General features: G+C 35.8%; 1 protein-coding gene across 1 annotated transcript in view; it reads right to left on the bottom strand.

Annotated features, from left to right (window-relative positions):
• Positions 1 to 25,786, bottom strand: part of COL25A1 (collagen type XXV alpha 1 chain) — a 415,084-nt gene that overhangs the window by 32,730 nt on the left and 356,568 nt on the right. The window contains exons 19-25 of the mRNA XM_010981063.3: positions 17,266 to 17,328; positions 13,334 to 13,402; positions 12,484 to 12,528; positions 10,883 to 10,927; positions 9,875 to 9,952; positions 3,915 to 3,938; positions 3,268 to 3,312 (exon numbers count right to left, since the gene is read on the bottom strand). Coding sequence (XP_010979365.1) covers positions 3,268 to 3,312; positions 3,915 to 3,938; positions 9,875 to 9,952; positions 10,883 to 10,927; positions 12,484 to 12,528; positions 13,334 to 13,402; positions 17,266 to 17,328 — 369 coding nt within the window. The remainder of the gene's footprint in view (positions 1 to 3,267; positions 3,313 to 3,914; positions 3,939 to 9,874; positions 9,953 to 10,882; positions 10,928 to 12,483; positions 12,529 to 13,333; positions 13,403 to 17,265; positions 17,329 to 25,786) is intronic.

The following is a 25,786-nucleotide window of genomic DNA, read 5'->3' as shown; positions in this document are numbered from 1 at the left end:
TACTACTTGTATGTAGCTAAGATCCAGTGTTTTTATTTTTTCCCCATGTGAGATGCAGGCTATAAAAAAAACTGGTAAAAAAAACTGATATCATTTGATGCCTGACCATATCCTATAGCAATAACCTATATTCCTCAGTCAGTTTTTTTCTCCTTAAAAAAAAATCTATATGATTTCTCTTATTTTCAAATTTGAGAAAAAAGCAAAACATGACAAATTAACTTTAAGGAAGAATAAAATGCAAAGCCCCATAAGTTTATAATATTTTAACTGCCATCATTTGAACAGTAAATACAAATTCATGATTGTGAATGTGCTATTTCCAGACAAGCCTCACTGAAGGAAATAATAAATCAGATAATATCTTAATCCTCATAAAATTACTTTTGGATCAATTCAATTTCCTATACTATGCTAGGAATGAACTAAATTTACTATTAATATAATGATTTATTAGAACCCTTGACAAACCCAAAATATACGGATTTATTTTTTCTTAACTGAAGATGTTCCACTGAAAACAAATTTAAACAATGTGCTAGAGATTTACTCAAACAACGAATGTCTAATTACCTTTTGGTCAGAAAGGTACTGAACAAACCAACTGCTTGAAAGGCAAGATATTATTTTATATCAATGAGTCATGTGTAGATCCCATTATAAACATTTTTGCTTCTCACCCTATGGAAACTTAGCAAAAACAGGTCTTTTGAGTGTGAATGGCCTGCCCCACAGACAGATTTCCAAGGGAGCTGACTTGAGGCTGCATTTTTCTAGAAGAGCTTGCTTGATGACGTTATAAACCACAATATTGAAATGGCTAGAGCTCCTTTCCTTGGTAAAAACTTTAAGAACTATTGGTCACAATGAAATTTGAGCCTTCCAAATGTTAAAGGAAGGCATGAGAAACAAATGAAAAAAAGAAAAAAAAGACCTTTTTAAAATTCCAGATTTCCTGCTCTTTGTGGTAACGACAACGTTTATTTTGTCACAAACAAGTCTGCTGAGGTTGAATGAAACTGGCTAAGCCTTAGGCTCATTCAGTATGAATACTTGTAAGCACTCTGGGTCCAATAATAGTTGCTTAAGTTTATACCTTCAAAATGTGACCCACAAATGTTTTAAAGAAAAATATAATTCATGAGTTATTCATTTATCCTTCACCCACCAAAAATATTGTTAAGAGTCATTTGATGTATAAGAAGTCAAGCAGTCCTTGTTTGATAAAGGAAGGAGCAACGCTAATTGAAAAGGTGCCCATTCAGTCTGAGGCTGGGAGTCCGGAGGGAGACTGGGTTTTATATTTGACTCTCGCTGCATCTGCTGACTCCTGGTCACATCTTACCTTGATTATCTCAACCTTCTCAAGGAGTGATCATGGAAAGCATAAAGGACTATACCAACTGACCCAAGATCTCAATTACACGGTCACTGCAGGGGTGTGAGGTGGGGTAGACTGATGGCACAGTGGGAAGTGGCAGGGGTAAGAGGTGAGGTAGTGGGACTAAGCCCCTCCTCCCACCCCTTTTGTCTAGACATTCATTTGGCCAATTACCCCCTGCTTCTCAGTTTCAGCTCAGTCATCCTTAACCCCAAGACTGAGAGAAGCTTCCATATGCATCTTAACCAAAGCACTCACTCTATTCATTAATAATTATGCATTTGCTTGCCTTTCTCCCTCTGTAGGCTGAAAGCTCCTTGTTGAAATGCTTTACTATTTCCTAGTATCTTTACTAGATATAGTACTTATCATGAAATAGAGACCCACAAATTAATTATTGATAAATAGAATTAATAAGTGAATAGCAATTGCATTATAAAACACAGGGGATGCAGGTTTTAATGATACAGCCTTCTTGGCTAGGTAGTCCTTCTTGCCTCTTTTGGCTCAAGTGTCTTTTGGATTTCTGTAGGCCTTTGGGCTGCAAAGAAGAGTCAAGTCCCCAAAGTTTTTGAGGTTTGTACTGAAAAAGGTACATATTTAGCATTGAGGACAATTTTGGTTCTGGAGACTTAGTCCAGTGAGTGGGAAAAAGCAAGGAACTTATGTCTTGGTTGACTCCACACAGAAGAAAAAGGAATCTGCAGATTTCCTTCTGGGTTTTCTAGCCCAGCTGACCAAGATATTAAAGAATAAGGATCCAGGCCAACTTGCTTGCCAAGAATAAAGACTGCATTTGAATGGAGCATCTTTTGGGTTATATCTCTCAGGGACTAGAATTTGGTGGAGAAATAGAAAGTAAAAAAATTCCCCCAAACTTACATTAATGCTGCACATGAAATGTGTCTGAATTAGAGTCTATGTTCTAAATATATCTCTAAATATAGCTGAAGACCTCAGTAACATTCTACTATACATTCTTTTTTATAACAGAAAAATACTTGTTTCTATATGCTAGCATTCTATTTTAAGTATCTTGAAAGAGAAAGGTACAAAAGCTGGTGTGTGTGTGTGTGTGTGTGATAGACTTGGCAAATAAACTGCTATAAGAGACATAAACAAAAGATGGATTTCAACACTATTTGAATCACCTACAAAAAAACCCCATGATGAAAGTCATATTTCAACACGTGTAGCTCTGAAAAGCCAGTCACTGGCCATGTGTTACTTGATCAAACGTGGTTGAATAATCTTTAGTTTGGAGAGATAAAGTTAATGCAACCAACAAACTTCAGATATACTCAAGTAATTCTAAGTTTCTACTGTTCAGTGTTTTTATGTTTTATTAGATGAAATTTAAATTGTGGAATAGTTGAATGTATGTAACAGGATGTGTTATAAAAATGACTGAAAATGTTTCCTAAAATTGTCATTTGTGAATGCATCATGCTAAGGCTTTTCTTTTCTTTTCTTTTCTTTTTTAATTACAAAAGAATTGAAAGAAAGGGTCTTTTTAGTGTCAGAGTAAATTTTCCTTCAATCCTCCTCTATTTAAATATTTTCCTTTTTCCATACACCACCTTTAGTGTTTCTTTACCTTTATGATTTCTGTGAAACTTGTTTTTCCCTTGTTTAATATTCTGTTTTCCTCTCTCTAAATTTAATGCCATTTCTATTTCCCTCCCTTCTTTCCTAATTTTTCTTTTTTCTGAATCCCTCTTCCTTCAGCCCAGACCTCAATTTCTATTCTAAGCTCTTTTAAGCAATATTGGTGATTTCAGCTCCTTCAGTATTTTATAAGATTGATTTTTCAAAGACACACACATTTAATATGGAATTCTCTGCACCATATGTTGTAAATGGAAACAAGTAAAATAAAGAATAACCTTTGGCCCTTGTAGTCCTTGAGGTCCAGGTGGTCCAGGGGGACCCTAAATTCAGAAAAGACAAAGTTTTAAAAAGTAGCAAGTAAATGTATTAAAATGTATGTTTTAAATAATAAGTACACTACACATCTCCCTAATTTCTATCATAATCAAATACCCTCTGGTACTGATTTTCAAAGAGGAAACATTTCACTGGTTATAGAATTATAAAAACTACCTACTTACATGCAAAAAACTGCAACACACTTAGGTCAAAATAATGCTTTAGAGTTGATCTGTAAGACAATGTAAAATTGCTGCTATGTCCCACCCTCATCTTTTCGGGTTGAATTAGCTTCCTAATATTACCTGTGTTTCTAGAAACACTTCTCCCCTCCCCTAACAAAGACTTTGATTTCCCAAACACTAAAGAACAAAGCCATATTATTAAGATAAGGCCAAAGACTTTTAAGAAAAATAACATTTTTTCCTGACTTTTCACTAAGCAAAGTGATCCAACTGGGACAAATGTTGTAAAAGGTTACTAAAATAAGAAAACATAAAATTAAATCTCAGATAAAAACAACTGCTACATTAGTACCATTATACCAGCATGCATCAACACCAAATACAGTCACAAACCACAGAAATCATGCAATAGGAGTTACCGTGACAGTTAAGGTGGTAATCCTCTGTTGGGAAAATGTATTGATAAAGACAGAGTTACCTAATTTGTGTGCCAAAGGACAAGTATACATTTCTGATATAATCAACGTTTTGACTATGTTTTGGCAAGATTGATGTCCGATAAGGAACTGACAAGATACTGAGAACATATTATCCTATCTTCAAATAAATACCACAGATTGTAAAGATTCTTTGAAAAATTATTTTTAAAATTTTAAAATCTATGGATAAAGAAAAAAGAAATGTCAAAATTTTCATTGCCCTTATTTTTTAAAATTATGTAGTAAAATAGCATATACACTAGAGGTTAGTCAATTTGTGAATTTGTGCATATTTGTGAATATCGGTTAATACCATTACTTTCCCTTCTGGTTAATACCATTACTTTCCCTTCTAATATCCCAATCCAATTTCTAATTCAAGTTGTTGATACTGTTTTTTATTTTTCTTGTAAAAAATTATCTTATGTTATCTATCTCATTTCAAACACTCGAGTTTTTAGTGACATGGTGTCATCCTTAGAAAACAATGCATTTATGCATGTATACAGATGGTTCATGTTTGTATTCTGCAATAAAATCAGCCACGGTCATTAGAGCTTCAGAGAAAACAGGGTATGAAAAAACAACCAGTGCTTCTAAGATAAAAGGCAAAATGGCCACAAACTGGGGGCAAGAATAGTTAAAAAACCAAGGCCCAGATTTTTATATCATCGTATCTATGTAACAGAAGATCCCACTTACTTTCCTTAAGGATTCACCTAGAGCAAGAGTTGAATTTATGGTTAAGAGAAGGTTACTTCTTTGCTCCTATATGGGTAGATGAGTCATTTAAAAAAGGCTATTAGAACTGTAGTGTGCACTTAAGAATTTGTTAAGGGGGTAGATCTCATGTTAAATGTCCTTAACACACAAAAAAATAAACATTAAAAAGCCTATTAGAAAATTATAGAGTAGAAATAATTTCTTTATTATTGCCTTCCAATTACATATTACATTTTTAACTAGAAAGCAAAATCATAAAACCTTAGAAAGGGAAGGGGTTTAAAATTCGAACTCTCAAAGATTTTTTACCCTGCGCCATACATGATTCATTTTCTACCTAAATACAAATCTAGTTTGTCTTTTCTAAAATTTAAGCGTAGCAACATTTTTATAATGAATTGCATAAATAAAAGAATATTATTATTGGTAACTGAAATATCTAACAGATGGAGTTTAAATAATCTTGTTAGATAAGTATATTTGTGAAATCTGAAAATTACACAGGGCAAGTTTCACACTGTTAATAGAAGAACAAATGACAGAAAACTAAGCTAACTTCTCAGAAACATAGTTTTTACTGCTATCCTGAAGAACCAGTGTGCAGACACTCAGAGACACCCTAAAGATGTTGGCTCATTCTGGACTTCTTGTATCTGATTCCTCTACATAAACTCAGCAGGATTCTCTGTTGAACTTCAGTTATGATTTGAAAACCAGAATTTTTGGTAGTGATGGAGAAAGACACGTTATTCTCCACTGAGGGGTGATGTGAAATGGGAAGCAGGAGTTAGAGCAACTGTAAATTGGTTGAGGGCTAGCAGGCTGCTTTGTGATTTTTTTTCTCTGAGATGCTTATGTGAATCTCTTTAGAATTAAAGGTTATTTTCTTTCACTTCTCATAATGATGCAAGCTTAAAATCACCCATGATTTGCACTAGAGAACAGGTTTGGTTTATATGTTATTGAGAAATTTTAAAAGCTTGAGTTAGGAAATGAAAATGTTTTAGTGCTAATTGTGGAAACGTAACCACCTTAAATAAAAATCAAAATAAATGACTTACAACAAATGTTCATGTAAATACACACATACCTCAGAGATATTGTGGGTTAGGGTTCCAAAACATCATAATAAAGTGAATATTTTAATAAAGTGAGTCACAGAAATTGTTGGTTTCCCAGTGCATATGAAAGTTATGTTTAAACTGTAGTCTACTAAGTGCAATAGCATTATGTCTAAAAAAAGTACATACCTTAATTAAAAAATACTCTACTGCTCAAGGACATATCGTACAACAGAGGGAATATAGCCAATATTTTACAGTAACTATAAATGGAGTAAACCTTTAAGAAGCGTAAGTCACTATATTGCACACCTGTAACTTATATAATACTGTATATCAACTATACTTCAATAAAAAATATTTTATTGCTAAAAAATGCTAACCATCATCTGAGCCTTCACAGAGTCATAATCTTTTTGCAATAGTAACATCAAAGATCGCTGATCACAGATCACCATAAGAAATGTAATAAAAGTTAACAAGTTTGAAATATTGTGAGAATTACCAAAATGTGACTCAGAGACATGAGGTGAGCAAATGCTGTTGGAAAAATGGGACCAACAGACTTGCTAGGTGCATGGTTACCATAAACTTTCAATTTGTTAAAAAAAAACACATTATCTTCTAAGTGCAATAAAGTGAAGCACAATGAAAGGAGATACACCCGTAACAATTTTCAATAGCGGTATCAGTGAAATTTTATGTTTTTAATGTGATATTTTTATAACTGTAATATACTTTTATTTATCTAACTACCCCAGATTCTGTTGCAGATTTTTTTTTTTTTTTAAGAGGAGGCAATAGTGAAATAAAATCAGCAAAACTGTGAATATCCATCACTGGTTAGAGAATTAGGAGAACAAATGTCTATTACTTCCTCTCAATCTAGTGGCTATTTAGCTTAATTTATTTTGTTAGGGACTCTTAATCCCCTAGACAACTATGTTGAGAAAACAAATAGTTTTGATGTGAAAAAAATTACTATAGGTATTTATTTATTTATTTATTTATTTTTCTATAAGCTATTTATAAGCACAGCATATAGTTGCCTAAGCAACCTTATAAGAATAAATCTTTAGGTTGAGATATAAACATAAACTAGTTGACAGTGATGGATACTGACTAGTTTACATTCATACAGAACTTGAGGTGAAAAAAGAAACTGAGCACATCTATCCTTTCATATCAAGATGTAAATGTGAGATTTTTTTTTTTTAAAGGTCAGTGTGCTTAGGCACATCAACAAAGAGAATTCAGAAGTTCCTAAAAATAACCCTAAGCATAATATTAGAGTTTACGGACTCTTAGAAAAAAATCTATTCCAAAAACATCCTCATTTTACAGATCAGGTCAATGAAGTATAGATATATTAAGTGATATCCCCCAAATGACTCAGCTAGTTACTAGCAGAGGGGGAATCAAAACAGATTTTGGTTTTAGACTAAGAGTAGCTTGCTTCATGCAGGGCTTTATTCATGCAAATGATGCTTTAAAACTCTTCCACAACTTCTCCAGAATGGCCATGGCCCATAACATTGGAGCAAAGCTCGGAAGGTAAGAGAGTGGATACCTCTTAAAGGTGGTAGTAAGAGTTATGGTGCCAATGGAAGCAGTTTAAGGGAAATTTACAATATTGCTAATGAAGTTGAAAGAAGTGTCCCTATACTTTTTAAGTAAGAACTTTGACAACATCGTAGGTAAACAAAACTTCTTGTTCTTTCTCTCTTTCTTTACACACACAGTTATCAACTTGTGGAGAAAGGGAACAACTTAGAAAACTGGTTCTAGAACTTGACAATAGCCCAGAGGCTACTGCTTGTGTCTAAACAAACTATACTGAGGAGTAGTAACTCAAGCTGTTGACTGAACATACTGCCCACGCAATGTTTCTCCAAGCAGTAAGCATGCTTTGCTTTGTGCTTTACCAGAAGAAAAGAGAAAGAAAAGAACAGAAAAATAGGCTAAGCTGAAAACAGATTCTGTAAAAACTACTTAATAAATGCTTTACTAGTTAAAAATGATAGTTGTAACAAAGAACCCATAGAACTATAGATCTACCATAATTAGATAATGGTAGTGAAATCATATGGATGGAAAAAAACATTCAAACAAGTGCAAAATGGAAAATATTTAAAACAACAAATATAGCTTTCAAGCAAAGAAATGAATTGTGCATATGAACTAAGTATACTCACTAACTCAACCAGTAACAGTTTAATTACTATTTAGATGTCCAGACCTGGGTGGGGCACATTGGAGGATGCAAATAAGCATAAGACATGTTTCCTGTCAACAAGTAATTTACACTCTGGTAAGGGGCAACATTGAAGTAAATTACAGTATTTAAGAATAATTAAATGTTAAACTACTGGGCCCTGACTGCTAATTGTTTAAAAGGATTAAGAACAGGAGCTCATCTGGGTGGCAGCAGGGGATTGCTGGATGGGATTTAGACGGATGAAAGAAAGAAAGAAAAAGGATGAACCAGGAAAAAAAAAAAGGGAGGATTTTTATGAATATGATAAATATAGAGAAATAAAAAAATTCTATTCAGGAAAGGCAGGATTTTAGGGCCTTGAAAATCAGATGGAGAAGTTTGGTCTCAATAGGGTAGGCAAAGGGGTCACTTAGGCTTCTGAACAGATTAGAGTCATCAAAAATAGTGATAGTTTAGGAAAATTAGCCATGAGTGATATTCAGGATAGATGAGAGGAGTAAGGAGGCACTGGGGGTAGAGGAAATGGTTAAGGGCTTATTGCAACATTAGACCTGAAATTATCAGGATGCGGACCTAGTTGGGAATGGAAAGAAGGAGGCAACCTTGACAGATACTTCAAAAAAGGCAACAGTAGCTTCTGTGAGATACAATGGATGAAGGACTAAGAATAGTTTAAAAATGACTCTGAAGTTTCCACGATAATAAATGAGAAAACTTATGGTGTCATTAACTGGTGAATTAGGAAAGGGAGTCATTTGGTAGGTGGGAAAGGTAACCAGTAAATTGTGTGTACTGGTGGAAGTTGACAAGGCAGTGTTGCACTCACAGGGGAAATATTCCTGGAAAGGTAGAGTGTCTGCAGATCAGGCCTGGAGATGATAGACTTAACACGAGAGAACACTGAGGGAGTGACTGTACCAAGAAAAGATCAGAGACTTGAGGATTCTCCCAATTAGGGAACAGGCAGAGAAACTGGGAATACTAAAACAGAGTGAATCCGTCAAAGAAGAAAATCGGAACATGAGAGTAGAGGGTACGAAAAACCAGAAAGAAAGATTCAAAAGGAAAGTGGTTAGTATAAATGTCACATAAAACTCAGGAGTGAGGAGTACAGTGGGCTTGACCTAGATGTTTATTGCTGACCTCTATAAGAGAAATTTCAACAAAATGATGATATAGGCTAGAACATAAGGATCTAAGTATGAAAAGGATGATTAGGAAGCAAAGGTGATGAGGACAAGCCACGCAGTCTATGGGTTTTTTCTTAATGAAAGAAAAAGCACTGAATGGCAGCAGTCATAAGAAGTACTTACAGAGGGTTTATTACGTGCCAGGCACTGTTCTAATACACAGTATGTATTTAGACATTTATTCCTCACAACAGCCCTATGTGTGTTTTGAGGCAGATACTGCTGTTGTCCTCATTTTCAGATGAAAAAACTGAGGCACAGTGAACTAAATAACTTGCCCTAGCTCATGCACTTAGTAAGCAAGAGATTTGAACCCAGGCAGCTCCAAGTCCAGAGCCACAGGGCTCTAAATGGCTTTGCTAGGCTCACTTTTTAAGCAAGGAGACAAAGATTGGCAAAACCAATACAAGATTTAAACCAGAAAAGACTAAAGAATAACCTGAAGGTAGAGGGGAAAGAAAAGAAAAGATTGTAAAATGCCAAGATATTAAGAGGATAAACTGGGGCAGGGAGAAGATGGGTTAAGGAGTTCAGGGAGAAGGTGTGCTTTGAGCAGTGGAGTGCCTTTGATCTGAGGTGGGGGGACGAAGCTGATATTAACACACACTACATGGGTCTCCTCAGCTTCATTGTCTCTGTGTGTGTGTGTGTGTGTGTGTGTGTGTGTGTGTGTGTGGCTGGCGGTGGGAGGGGGGAGCGGTCACTTGCCTGCAAGGCTTCGTGGAGGTTGCCATTGTAGTCTATGATCTCGGTGGCTCCCTGATCCCCCTTTTGACCAGGTGGACCCTATGAAAAAATCAACCAAGGGAAAATCATAGGGGTTAGATTAGGAAATATAAGGGACAAAAACAGAAATAGCAACATGCAGCTCTCTCTGACCATCAATTCTCAACTAATTCCCAACAGCTCCCAACTGCTTTTTAGAATAAGTAATCGTATTCAAAGTTTGTCCTTATTTCAAGGAGGCAAACTGCTTCTAACTTCCTATCTGTGGAAATTAAAGATATTAAATTGGATTTAAAAAAAGATGGTTCAATCTTGAAAACTACTTTCTGAAAATTATAATATGTAGGCTAATCTGATTTGACTTGTAAGATTTTGTTGGCTTTACCCATATTTATTAAAGCAACCCCTACCCACTTTCTCCCCATCTACAGCTCATAGAGGGCTTCCTCATTCTTCAAGAAGACAGAACACTGCATTGTAGGAAATGCTTGGCTTTCCCAACAGTAACAGAGTTCCATCACAACTGAACCAAGTAGAGAACAAATATTTTCAAGATGTCTACCTTACTCAGTAACTCTGCCACTGAATTTCCATTAGTCTTGTCCTGATTCCCTGACTGTGTTTTTAAAAGGCTGAAAATGTGGGCTATTGCTTTCTTTATAATTGGGTTAACTGAAAAATGGAAAGTTCTATTAGGTGGATGGCTGTGGGCCTGATATTGCTCATTTACCAGGGGGGAAGTAGATATAAAGAGTTCTCCAGACCTTCTTCTTATGAAGCTTATCTCATGTGTCAGAATCTACACACTCTTTGCTCTTGGTGACTACAGTGAAAAATAAGAAGAGGGGAGTAGCAGGAATAATCACAGAGGTCCACCTCCAGTGCTATTACTGGGTACCATTACTGCGAGTGCCTTGTGAAAATCCACATAGATACATACTTAAAATCTAGGCTTGTTGGAGGTGAAAAGCATAGATGAGACACACTCACCCTTGGTCCCAGGGCTCCAGAGTCCCCTTTGTCGCCACGATCACCCTTTCCCCAGTGAAAAGAGAATAAATCTAATTAGCAGTGGGGCCAACAGTCTAGAAACATCTTAAATATAAGGATGCATTCAATGGCATACAAGCAGCACCTTTAATATAAACTTCTGAAGTGGAAGATAACAACCAGAAGAAGTACAATAACCACTGACATGGCAAATGCTTCTTTAAGATGCACCTTAAAGTGAGTTAAATTTCCCCCTTCAGATGACAGAGTATCTTGAAACAACAATATATATGGTAACTTGCTTACCAGGGATCTTCAAAAGCAAAACAAGTAGTTTCTATGACACCCAAAGTAAGCTTTTACCTCTTAGATTGAGCCTTCTTCTTATCTTTATATGAAGAGATTTGGGGCAAAGGGACAAGAGTCAACAATTAATTGGGTTCTCTGAGAAGAAAAATGTAGGTAATCAGGACAGGGAAGGAATAGAGAGATCAATGGAGAGCTCATTCTAAGGAGACTTAGGAGGGAAAGGTCACCATTTGGCCTCCCTCTGATGATAAGCATCTAAGGAAAAGCTCCCTGTAGGTACAGACCTCTTAGCCCTCAGGAAGCGCTGAAGTGGACAGCAGCTACATGGACCAGGTTGGCAGGGCTGAAGGTCAAGAGCAGGGCAAACTCAGCTCTCTCTTTTTTTTCAGTGCAGTATGAAGAGTCTCTAAATCTCCATTTATGGTGCTATTGCTCCCCACCCCCACCCCTGGAAAGACACCAGGAATCGTCTAAGCCTCAAACTGCACATGCATCTCTCTGAGAACACTCAAAATTCTCAGAAGTCTAAACAGGAATTTTGGAGAAGAGATTTGAAACTGTGTAGATTTTGAAGGTTCTTTAAAATAGCCTGAAATTTATAGAGCCCTTTTCCTAAATAGAATACAAATCATTTTTATACATCTTTCTAAATATTCCTATAAACTGGATAAGGACCAATGAAGATAAGCAGGAGACGGGATTATAATTTTTTCCATCCACGTTATGCTAATAACACTGACCCTAATAATTAAATTTGCTGTGAATGGGGAGTTAATAATTTCTACTCTCAGCTTTCTCCACTTTTCCATATTATTAGCTAAAAGCATCTTAAATAACATGCTTCTGCTACTAGTACATGTATATATATGATTATAGGTACTATAGAGAGCACAATAAAGGAGAGAATTTAAATTGGTGGTGAAATTTTAATGCACCTGACTTTAAAGCAAAGCATAATTTGAACATTTATCACAAGGATAGCCAGGAAATAAAAAATAAGATTATACTATTCATAAATTAAATATTTAATTTTTTCTGAATTAGCTACTCTTATGAAACAGGAAATACAATTTCTCTTAAAGAATGGTCTGAAGCACAAGAACACAAAAACAAACAGATGAAATAAACAAATTAATTGTTTGGAGATATGGAGATATCATCATAGGGACGAAAGGACTGCAATTCCAGCGTGTGAAAGAGTTTAATCTAAAACATGATCCTCTGCGGAAGAGGCAGAGAACACAGCTCTTGAAGGCCTCCTGTTACATTAAAATGGTTACCCAGTTACTGACCTTTGACCCCTTTGGGCCTCTAGTTCCTGATTCACCTTGTTTCCCCTATTATAGAAGAACACAAAGATGAAAAAGAGAAAATGACAGAGGGAGATAAGAACAGAAAAAAGAAATTAGCAGTGACTCAGAATAGTGAAGAAAAATGGAAACACTTTAACTGCCTCAATATATGGCTGTATATAATGTAGGCTGTTGTAACATTAAACGTAAGTATTACCACCATGTCATTAGTTCATTCCCTGGTCCCTCCACCAAACTCCATTCTATTATAAGTCTGAAGACTGTCCACCCATCAGTGGATGGGAAGAGTTCTGCAAATAATTCTCATTAGTCTCAACAGTGTTTGCATAAATTTCCTTTACATCAAAGAGTAAATCATCTCCTGTGTCTCTAGGATGAGTTACTAAAATAAAGTGTTACCATATTAGTTTGCAGGATGTTTAGAGGAATAAATTGAACAGTCAAATAAATCCTTAGTGCTCATATTTTCAAGGTGTTACACACCATCAAGTTACCATGGAAACGAACACAGCACGTATCCACATTTTCCTCGGTAGGTTTTAATATACACTGAGTGGTAACGTGTTAATGTGTCAGTACCTCCCTCTATACAGTGAGATGTGTTATTAAATTTGTTGCCTGGACAGAAGAGAGTAAAGTGGAAAAGCTGAATTGTAAAATCCCTTTTAGAAAAGAAACCAATTAGTGGGCATTTCAACAAATTATTTGTGATTTTGGCTGTTTTAATACCCGTTGAGTAATTTTATTTTAGTTTCATGTTCTAAAGAAAGTAAAAGTAAGCACACTTCCAAACCAAAGAATGTTGTTTTTCAATGTAAGAATCACTGACCTTTGGTCCTGGGGCTCCAGGTTCCCCTCGATCCCCTCTTCCAGGAGGCCCTGCCTCTCCACGTTCACCCTGTCACAAATTGCAAAATAGGTCAATGGCAACTCCCCTTCCTGCCAGGGTGGTCCCTGTAGATAAATGAGTGAGCTGAATAAAATCAATGAAAGCAGAAAGTTACCATATATCTACCATGTTCTCAGCATCGCATTAATCTCAATAGGGATCATCTCACTGAATAATCAAAACAATTATTCAATGTTTGTATTTTCATTTCCATTTTATAGACAAGGAAATGGTTTGGTAAATGCCTGTCAGATACCTATGTTCTGGTAAACAGAAAGACCTTTAAAAAGAATTGATAAGGGACAGGAATGGACATAGTTCTCAGCAGCCCCCTTTTTAAGATCTATCAAGAAGAAGCATGGTGAGATGACTAACTGCCAGGCTTGTAATTTCACATCCTGGCTTTAATCTTGTTACTTACCAGTTCCTTGTTTTGGGGAAAGTTAATTAAGTTCTGAAAGCCTCAGTTTCCTCTATAAAATGGAGAAGATTATAGTACCAATTTCATAACTTAGAAACGAAAAGTGCTCAGTGTGGTACAAGATGCTTAGGTGTTAAAGCTTTTACTGTTTTTATAGCTCTGGGAAGGAAGATCACGGTCATTGCCCTCAAGGAGCTAGTGATCTAATTAGACAGATAAGATCCTCATGAACAAAACAGTTAGGAATTAAGGTGTAACGTAAGGCCATATGTGAGAGAAGAGGAAGCCCCGTAGGGTTTTCAACGGTTCATACTGACTTCTGGTTGGTCACGTCCTAAAGGATGGGTAGGGTGTATTTTATAATTACTACTGTTTATGGCTGTGTTATTTATTGATGAGTGCAGGAACTGAACAAAACACTTTAATTATCCTATTTAATCCTCAGGACAAATGAGAATGGTGTTAATATCCATAGTCTACAGATAAGGAAACTGAAGCACAGGGAGGTTAAGTAACTTTCCCAAAGACTTTAAAGTAGGAGAGCTGTAATTTAGAACTGATTGCACTCGGTTTTCAATTTTTGCATAAATGTTTTTGTCTGCAAATCTTCTGCACATCTCTTATTTTCTTAGGATAAGTTCCTAGTTGGGAAACGGCTGTGTCAATAGTATAAACATTTGAAAAGCTTGCCAAAGCGTCCTCCAGAAAGACAGTGCCATTTTGCACTCCCTGAACATAGAGTAGTGTCCAGCTTCCTGCATCATGGGTAGAATTTCAATAATCAAACCAGTTTTGATTTCAGACTGATGATGGCATGTTTACTGATAAGGGAGGCCCCCTCCTCACTGAAGGATGATTCATCTTGGAAAGGAAAAGAAAACAGGATTGGGTCTGTGGTGGGTGATGTAGGGCTCTCAATCCCAAGATCTTTATCTGTATCATGCCCACTCTGGGAAGCCTTTGTGCTTTTGCAGGGGAGGTGGGATAGGTTAGTGCCAGGATTAAAGAAGACTCAGTAGGCTTCTCGGCATGATCCAAAAGGGCGTGGGAATTGGAGAGGCTGGGAGAAAGGTGAATGACTTGGCTGGATGCAGGTGACGGAAAAGATGCTTCCAGGAGGGACTTTCCAGGGGTTAGAGACTGAAGCGCTTCTGTTGGTATATGGAATTTTTATTTAAAATATAGATACCACGTTTGGTGTGTCTCTTAATATTTTACAGAAGAATTCTAAAATGGTAACTATAATCTTATTTTAGGGAAAAATGAAAACTTTAGAAAATCATTTCTCTGTAGTAATTACCACAGGAGTGGAGTCAATAAATATTTACCTAGAAATCATTTATTAAACCACGCCCCTAATTAGTTGCTTATTACCTTCTGGAATTACATTATTTATTTACTTTTTTCTTTTCTTTCCCCCCTTTCTCACACATACTGCAATGTAAGCTTCAGTAGAGACTGGTTTTGTTGCAATTACTCTCCATTCTCAAATACCAGAAAAATGTCTAGCAAAAAATGTGTGGAATTAATGAATAAACAATATTATTCAAAGTATTCTAAATTATTTGTAATAAAGTCCTATTTCTTTAGACAGATGTAGGTTCTCCCCAGGCACTGAAACAGATGCTGAGAATACAGCAGTGCATAAAATAGATTTTTAAATACCATTAAACCATTTTCTTCATTGTGATCTCTCTTCACTGTGTTGGGGGTGAGACATACAGTTAGTTTATTTTTTAAATCTGAATTTAGTGGTACAAATTCAGACTGCCTATACAACTGGAAAAAGACTAGTATTCGGCTGAAAGAGATTTTTAATAGTCATGATTTTTCCATTATGATACCGTATTCATGACAGATAAGTAATTCGGCTGAAAATTAACTTCAAAATATTGTTAAATGGATTTCTTATTCACATGCCTTCTCATGGAAATGCAAAACAGTTACAGACAGCACAGCCTTTACTCTCATTGGAGGTTCGGAGTAGTACCTCTTATAAAAATATCTGGTCTGTAAAATCAGGTCAGGTTCTTGAAGAACAGTAATTAATGTTGATTTTATGGCTCTACATTTGGATTTTTTTTTTTTTGACAAGAAATAGTTTAAAATAAGTGAGCTAAAGAAAAGATATGTAGGGATGAACTCCGCTCTCCACGGTCTACATTTCTTCTATTTTTCTCTTGTTTAGCAAACAACATGCCACAAACATTTAGAGATCCTGTGCATGCCTGGCCCTCTCTGGCACCAACCAGGTTTCCCATTTCCTTGGACTTACTCACCACGCTGCCTTTCTTTCTCTACCTGGCTCTGAGTCTGTAAGCCTGTATAAATACAACAGTTCTGATGGAGACACAGAATGCTCATTATTCTCGTGTTCTTTCTTTTTTTTAATTCCAGAAAGTGCATTTCTTGCTTAAATCTGTTCAGGCCAAAATGGGCATTCCTCATATTTTGTTAATAAGCTTGTCAGCTCATTATGTGAAAAAGAAATTGCTTGAGAAAACAGCAATTTTGCATACGTTTGACCAAGTTTTAGTCCCCCTTAGGCCACACATAGTTTCCATTTACTAGGATTAGAGCTGTTTTCTCGTGACCAGCGGAAATGAGGACTTCTCTTCAGAACAGACCATGAACATATTTCTCTAGCTCTTGGAAATCATCCTGGCTTATTTCTGGTGAATGTAATGCACACTGAGGCAAAGACTGCTATGGTTTAAAAGTAAAAGAATGTAGTTTGATCTAATTTTGCTCCTTCTTTGATTCATGAGTCTGTCATGAATAAAGTTCCATCGTCAGAGCTGTACGTTTTTATGTCTTACTGGGTAGATAAAAAGGGAACTACGGGTCTGACTGTATCCGCAGCAACATTTTTTTTTTTATATGGCAGCATATAGATTTTGCTTTTAGGGTCCTTTCTCAGGTTGCCAAGGAGAAGATCATGAGATGGTTTTCATTATAGAACCTTTCTGTAGACGTTATTCAGGATAGATCCTTTTGGGAGGAAGCACTTAGGAATTTATATGATATCAGTACTTGCCTTTGAAATCTAGGGGTTGATGGGGGAATAGTAATAATGTTTGATTTACACGTATGTCTTAAAATTGGTAATGAGGAACAGGAGTTAATGAGTTCCACCTCTCCTCCTCAAAATTCCCTCACTTTTCCATATGGCAAGGAGACTAAATAGCACTGTACTGATTTAGGTGCAATTTGGGGACAACTGGAGAAATGAGTGTATTCTACCATACTGTTTTCTTGTCTAAGGCTTTCTGGAGTTAACTTCCTGTTACTCTATTTAATTTAGATTCCCATTTTAAATGTTAGTGATGAGTGGTAAGCTGCTTTAGTTCTCCACTAAGCAAAAATATCTGGTCACATAAATAACATAATGAACTAAAATTATATGACAAAAAATTTCAGAAGGAAAGGCAGGGGAAAACACTGTCTTTACCTTTGTTCCTGGTAATCCTGGTAAGCCTGGTTCTCCTTGAGGACCAATGAAACCTGGTTCTCCCTTGAGAAAAATGGGCATATGAGATCATTATTTATTTGACAGTAAATATGTAAAGTTAAACTGATTTCCTTTTCTTGGGATTTTACTTCTTTGATTATATACAGCTTTCTTGCTGAGACCTAGCTACTGACTATAAAATGAATCCGAATTGGTTTTGATGAGTGAAAAAACTTTGAGCAAAGCTTTGGAGAAGCTTCAGAAAGCAAAAATGACAAAGAAATCAGATAAAAGTCTTTACAATTTCCTTTCTCATCTGTTGTCCAATGCTTCTTAATATTTACCAAATTAAGATCCCTTATATTTGGCTGGATGTGGTAGGTGGCCTCTAAGAAGGGTCTCAATGATCCCACCTCCTGGTATGCATGCCCTTGCATAACCCCTCTGCTTGAGTGGGCACTGGATTTACCACCTCACCTCTAGTGAACAGAATGTGGCAGAAGTAATGGGATATCACTTCTGAGACTAAGTTATAAAAAGACTGTGGCGTCCATCTTGGGGCAGATGCTCCAGCCCAGTAGACTCTTCAGATGAGATCACAGCCATGGCTGATAGCTTGACTGCCTTATCATGGGACATACTGAGCCAGAGGCACCCAGCTGAGCCATGCTCAAATTCTTGTTCCTCCAAAACTGTGAGAGAATTGTTTTAAGCCACTGTAGTTTGGGGGTTATAGGGTGGGCAGCAATAGATAACTGATACAGTGGATGTGGCTGGGGAAGAGATTCAGGAATGCTCAGTACAGAAGGAAAAATACCTCTCCTTGCCATACTTCCAAAATCTCTTTTCTAAAGAAAACCCAGTTGTGGTAGAATAAAAAATATATTTGGTCTTGTTCCTGGTTCCTAAAACCCTTGGAATTTCCTAATAGTAAGAGTAATAGGAGCATCTTTTGTTATTCATAACAAGTCCCTTTCAAACATGCCTGAGTTTATGCTAATGGGGTGATTCTTGATGGGCCCTTAGACAGCTTCAGGATGGCAGGCTGTGGGAAGAAGGTTGAAACTTCCAGCCTTTTCCCTCCTCTTACCATCTCCAGAGAAGGGAAAGGGACTGGAAAGTGAGTTTAATCACCAATGGCCAATTATTTAATCAGTTGTGCCTACGTAATGGAACCTCCACGAACCCCTTAACCAACTAGGATTGGAGAGCTACTGAACTGGTGAACACATCCACGTGCTGGTGGGATGCTGCACCTCAACTCCACGGGGACAGAGGCTTCTGCGCTTTGAACCCTTTTGCCTTCACCCTATGTACCTCTTCATTTGGCTGTTCATCATTATTTTTTTCTAATAAACTATAATTGTAAGTATGGCATTTTCTTAAGCTCTGTGAGTCATCGCAACAAATTATCAAACTTGAATTGGGGTGGGAGTGGCTGTGAGTACCCTGGAATTTGTAGACAAGTCAGATAGAAGTGCAGGTAATGGGTAGGAGTGAGGTTAAGTCCTGAACCCTTAAACTGGTGGAATCCGACGGTAACCCTGAGTAGTTGGTGTCCCAGTAGGACTGAATTGTAGGACATGCAGTTGGAGTCAGAGAATTAGAGTTGGAGAACTGGTGTTGGAAAATACACCATGTATTCAGTGTTAAAAAACATCTGAGACCAGTGTTCACATATAAACTATAAAGTTTTATTTTCTTCTTAACTATGTGGACTCAACTGTAAAAGTCTTAACTTCCTGAAATCTATAATGAAGTTTTAAAACAAAATTAAACAAAACGTAATGGCTGTGTTCCCATATGTCTTGGGGTTTGTTTGTTTACTTGTTTTCCACTATTGGATATTTCTGGAGCAGTTGCTAATGTTGTTTGATACATTTGATTTTTTTCTAAGGTAGCTATATTTCAACATTTCTTTTTTTGGAGCTGAGCAGAAAGATACAGAGGGGATATTTAATAAGTGGAAGAATGTCATCAAACATTTTTGAAATAAGTGAGTTTTAAAAATATGCTGTATAAAACCCTGGGTATTTGGTAGGGAATGAAAGGATTTCAGCACCACAAAATGTATCCTATTGATAAATAACTCAAATGGATTTATCTCTAGCTCTGATGCTCATGGTACTGGTTTAAGAAAAAAAAAGTGTAGGGGAACTAATGCTTTAGGTTTATTGTTTGTGAAATTTTTATAATTCTATTCTATCTGTCTCTGTACTCTTCCACATAACAAGAGGAAAATCAAACAAATAATTTCGATGGCTCTCTTAATGGTCTAAAATGAAAACCAAGCACATTCAGAAAAATCTATGATGGCCATTCTACTTCTTGTAAAAAAATTTTAACTCGTTATTTTAAGCAACAACAGAAAAAATAAGAAATGTATTTATTTACAAATAAGATAGTTCTTCCAAGAAAATTGATATATGCAAATACATAGTCCCTCTCCACCCACAAGAAAAAAGCTGTATTAAAGTCAATGCGTATCATCAGTAATGACTTACTGTCATGAAAATATAATGCAAGTTAATAGGCTGAAAGTTTACAGGTAGACAAGGCTCTTGCATATCTTCAAGTAGAAACAAAATGATTTCACTGTTAGCAAAGCAAATAGAAGCACTGTTAAAGCATACTAATAGAAGAAAGAAAAAAGAGTAAATGTTGCAAAAAATGTATTTCTTATTCAGGTTAGTGTTTAGTTTATAAAAAGATGAAGCATGCAGTTTCATAATTCACAAATAAATAAATAAGGCTTTGTGATCTTGGTAGCTAGACAAAAGTGTTTTTTTCTTCCTTCTTCAAAACAGAATATATAGTAAGTTCTCCTGAGTTAAATGTAATTTCCTTTAAACAGAATGTTTGGGGTGAAAATTTTTATTTCAAAAGACAAAATTAGCAATGCATTGGACACAATAATTTTAGCACTATTAATACTGGCTAATTCTAAAGGTTTTGGGTGTGATTCGTTATGCCTTATCATGCCACTTTAAGAAAGAATCTACCATCTCCATACATTCATTTCTTATTTCAGTTTTTTTCAAGGAGGAAAATAGCATACTTCACTTTAGGATCACAGTTTTATGTTTATTTAATTCCAGGGCTCTCAATTACTTTAGAGACACTGTCTCCATCCTGTCTATATTTTGGCAGGATGTGGAGGAAATAATAATTGCTCTTTTCTGTCTCAGGGTTGAAAGACAATTATTAAAATAAATAAGGCATAAATATGTCTACTCATGGTATAGAGCTGGATGGGCTGTTTCTTACCTTCCTAGGCTTATACCAGAGGTTCTCAGAGTGCCTTTCCACTTATCCTAGTTAGTGTACAGAGGAGGAAAACTTCATTGATATAATTTCAGATTCCACATTGTACTTAATCTTTAAGTTAAAATTACCACTTGCAGAGATTGGGGTAGTATCAAAAAAAGACTATCCACAATTTTATGAAAAGGTTATTAAAATAATCTTCCCTTGTCCATTTACATATCCATAGGAGGCTAGTTTTTCTTTATATACTTCAACCAGAACAACAGACTGCAATAGATTGAATGCAGAAGCAGATATGAGAGTCCATCTGCTCTCTATTAAGCCAGACATTGGAGACACTTGAAAAAAAAAAAAAGAAAACTGTCACTCTTCCTGCTAATTTTTAAATTTGTTTTATAAAATTCAGTTATATTTCATAAAAAAAATTATTTAATTAACATATAGTGGGTTGTTTAAATTTCTCTGTCTTAATTTCTACCACAGAAATATCAATCGATATAAACTATATAAATGAAAGCTCTTTCAATCCTAATTTTTAAGTATGTAAAAGGGTTTTGAGTCAAAAATCTTTGAGAACTGTTGGTACAAAGGTACAGAATTGAATTAAAACTTGACTTTGCAAGCTGGAATCTTGAGGTGCCAAATGATGGAAGATTCTGGTGTCATTAAGGAGTGGCTTAGTCATGTCTTATTAGACAGTAATGCAAGCAAAGCACTCAGTGCCATCTCTAGAACAAAATCAGTGAACAATAAGTATTGTTATTACTGTTGCTCTTACCTTATAGGCTCAAAAATGCTAGCTATCATCATCATCATCATTATCATCATCATCATCATCATCATCATCATTAGTAGTAATATTACATCTCTGCAGCTAATTAGTGATGTCCATGGCGACTCCTTAATTCTTTACAACCTGAATGGAGCTACACTCAATACCCCTTCAACTCCTTTCAAGACGTAACTCTAAATTTTCTCATGTGAATATATCATCATTTTATGAGACAATATCCATCTGTCAGAGCATTTAGGATTGCAAAACCAAAAGTGTGTAAAGTAGAGAAATGACAGGTTTACTAAGAATGAGTTTTCTTCCTGTAAGAAAGGGAAAGGAGAAAATGATCATACCTATTAAATTTCCCTAAATAAATGTAATCCTTAAAAAGAGTCCTGCCTCTTTGACAAGGACTGATGTAGAGTTCAAAGGTCCTAGAATCTCCTAAAATGTCTAGGAGAAACCTATGACCACCTATGGTTCTAGAAATACTTTAATGTGATTAAAAAAAATAAGCAAGTGATTATTCTACTTTAGTCACAATTCTAGTTAACCAGGCTAAATGAAAGAGACTGAGTCAAAGGAAAGTATGGGGAGGCAGCTGAAATATGATTCAGACACAAGGCACTTCTAGGAAATCATCTCTGAAGTAATCAGACTATACAAAAATGAGGTTACATAACTTTTCAGGACAATAAACTGGAGGAGTAACTGTACTGGACTGTATGATGCTTCTCAAAGCTGTTTTTACATATCTAATCTTATTTAATCAATGGGAAATAGGAGATGGCTAAATTGGAAATTATTCACATGTATTGCTTGAATAGACAAGGTAGGGGATAGATGCAACAGAGGGAATTGGGACAATAATGGAGTTAAGCTCTTACGATACTTTTAATTAAGAAACAGTTTAAATCTAGCATTTTTTTCTTTTTCTTTTTTACAAGGCCATTACTTGAATTAGAAAACCCAATTATAATTTCAGTGAGCCACTGTAGGAATAACATGGGAACGTAAGGCAGAGAACTTTGAAAAGGGCAGATGCTGCCGGTCATAATCAGGGGCATATGGATTTACACAGGTAAACAGCAAGTGAAATAGCTGTACTGTTGAAGTGAAAACAATAAAATACGACATTTTCTGAACACAATATTCATCTTTTCAGTTTATGACGTGTTAGTGCTTTTTAAAAAAATGACAAACAAAAAATGTCTAAGAAAAATGCAGGAAAGACAGAGGCTTTAAACATTGGTTTGTCATGAACACCAGGGCACCCATGAATAGCATAAAAGTAAGGTGAGAGCACTGATTACTTCAGAGCCACTATAATGTTTTTCTCATTTCTATATATTTATTTCTCTCATTTCATATATATATGTGTATATGTGTGTGTATATATATATATATATGTATATATATATATATATATACATATATATTCTAAGTTTTCCTTCATCTCTCTACCTATTCACTCATTATCTCAAGGGAGATAGCATTTTAGGTTTTTACTTTTGTTATCATTGAGAAAAACACTACAAAGCAGTTGGGATTCCATTCATAGTGAAGGCAACCAACAGACAGAGTTTAAATGTCATTGCCTTCAAAGGTCAGGCTTCCACATAGGAAGAGAAAAAAGTAAAAAGAAGGAAGAGAAGGAAGAGGAGAAGGAACCGTGGAGGGATGCAGGGAGGGGCAGCAAGAAAGACGGAGAAGACAAGAGAGGAGAGAGGAAGAGGTGAGAGGAACAGCATCTTAAGGTGTTCTGTGCCTCCGCCATGACCATAACAATTCAATCCAGGATAATCTGCTATTTTTGTTGTTGTTTTGTTTTCACTTGTCCTGGGAATGTCCAATGAGATCTACCCTTGTGACAAACAGAAAAATATATACGAGGTAATACCTAACTCTTAAAATAAATACAGGGCTATGATTTAAACAGAACCTGGAAATAGAAAACATACAACTCTATTTATCAGAATCCTTAATACAATCCAAAATTTTGATTGCTGAAACACAATTCATGACTGGCACCAAATTCTGCTATCCAAACCACACACTTACCAGTGATTAAATGGTTGTCAGAGAAATAGAAATCTCAGCTCTGTTAATGCTACGGTAATACGGCATTAATGCAGTCTCAAATTTCAAAATGAAAAAAAAAATTAGTTTAACTTTCTGGTCTTGTCTTAGATATTGCACTTGATTTCTTCCTGAGTTGTTTTATGAGTTTTGTCCTCTGTTTATTCTTAACAGTAATTAATTAGCTCACCACCAATGAGTTCAAAAACTAGGTCTCAATACCAAGATTGTAACATGTTTTCCTTTGTTGAGCTGGTGGAAAAGGTGAATTATAGAGTGGCTGTGGTTTTGGCAACTAAACTGGGATTCAAGTTGGGCAGAAGAAATACACAGGATAAAGCACAATTAGGTAGGCCTGGTAATAAACTGCTGGCAGCAGCAGCCTGTGAACATCCGACACAGGCTGCTAATTTGAATGAAAGCTTTAAATAGCCAGGGCACTGAAAGGTGGACAACCAAGTCTACGAAGAATAGCTATAGCTGAAATCAAAGGCGTGTCTGTATATGACCCACTTTGGAGGGCCTAACGGCCTCACGCTGATCTTTCCAACTATAGCTAAGCACTTCGGGAGCCACGACTTTGATCTTGTAGTGCGAAGCTCAATGAAAATAAGTCACAGTAGCTAATACAGGCTACATTTGAAAAATTATCCTGTTTTTTTTTTTTTTAACTAAATATAAAGTTCCCTTATAGATTAGAGTGTCAGTATTGGAGTTTCTCTCTTTGCCTCTTTGTTTTCCTCTGCTTTCTTTCAGGAATTGGCAATATGTACATAGAGAAATGAAGTTGGCTACAAGAAGATTTAGCCATGGGAAGGTGGGATCTATTCACTCTGTTACGATAAAAGGAAGATGCCTCAAAGATAAGATTTTTGACTGAAGCCATTTTTGCTAAACTCATTTGATATTACTTTTTAAAAATTTGAACAGCCTATTGAGATAGTTTAAATTTCGTGTATTCTGGCCAAAAAGCCCTGAAAAACAAAACAAAAAACCTCCAAACAAGGCAAACAATTATCATCTTCACTAACCAAGAGGGCAAAAAACTCCTGGCCTTCTATATTACAAAAAGGCAAGGGGAAGCTAGGAAGTTCTTTAAAACCATGATCTTTTTGAAATCTAACAATGACTATCAAAGGCCTCATTAAGTCTTAGAATTCCATGATAAAATCTGGACTGATTTTTCCTCAAACCCACATTTAATACATGGCAAGAAAGCATTTCAGACGACCTTACTTTATCTTTTAAATGGCTATTGGGGTAGTTCATGCAATACTCTTTTTCCAAATACGTGAAGGATGTCCTTCATATAGGTAAGAAGAGTCAGCAAATATGTAGCTGGAATTACTAGTCAAGGTAAGAATCAAGAGACAGCCTCATGTATACAGAAATGGCTTACCAGGTGTTTCCCTCTAAACTTCCAGAACCTACCATCTGTTAAATGGAATGGTGGCCAGAAAGTCCTGATTAGCTCTTGCCCACAGAAAAATCTCTGGTTTTTCATTCATTACCATTTGTTTTATTTTTATAAGTCATTATCAATTAAAGGAGTAAAAGATGTTATTTTTTTAACCTGTCTTAAAAAACCTCTAATATACCAGCTTAAACCAAGTCATGTTTTCCATGGTATTTATTACCCCAAGCAGATCGAATTTTCACTGCCCAAAAAATAGTACAACAGAACTTGAAAAATATGTGCTGATTTGCCTGGGTGCTAAAAGCATCACCAATAATTTTGATTAATGTGTCTTGACACTGAATGCATTAGTTATACAATATTCTTCTTGCTTAAGGGATAATTAGAATTCAAGTCAGCATGATACCTACTTTTGAGGATTACAGCAAGAACATTTGTTGTAATAAGAACCTCCAGGCAGCCAGTTTTGGTAATGATTGATTTGTAAAATTATTGAGGGGGAAAAAAAAAATGAGAAAGTAGAGTCTGTCCCCAAAACACTTATTTCCCTTATGGATCACATTTGAGTATAAATTAAAACATCTTGGTGGCTATGATGAGAATGAACTACAATAGCAGGTTTATTTAAAACCCAGAAAACATAACTTTCTGATTTTTTTTTTTTCTTAACAGGATTACATCATGAAAACACACTCAGTGTATTTATTCGAGATTTCATTACGGCTGCTAAAAATCTCTGATTTCTGTTGTATGAGTTTCCTAATTGGACTCTTAAATTACTCAACTGCTCAGATGCACTTTGTGCAAGCAGGAAATAATTATAAGTAACAATAACACAATGTTATCCTTTTAACCAGTATTTCTTCCTTTTCTTTTTTCTTATAGGAAGTCATTTAACATTCTATGTTACTTCCAAAAACCTTCTTTGGCTATTTTTTAAAATGTGATTTGATGTTTTTGAGGAAGGAACCTCATCTTCAGCA

The sequence above is a fragment of the Camelus dromedarius genome, chromosome 1 (assembly GCF_036321535.1).
Source record: "Camelus dromedarius isolate mCamDro1 chromosome 1, mCamDro1.pat, whole genome shotgun sequence".
In the NCBI taxonomy this organism is placed as follows: Eukaryota; Metazoa; Chordata; class Mammalia; order Artiodactyla; family Camelidae; genus Camelus; species Camelus dromedarius.
Note: the sequence above shows the minus strand (reverse complement) of the source record. Positions and strands in the feature narration are given on the sequence as shown.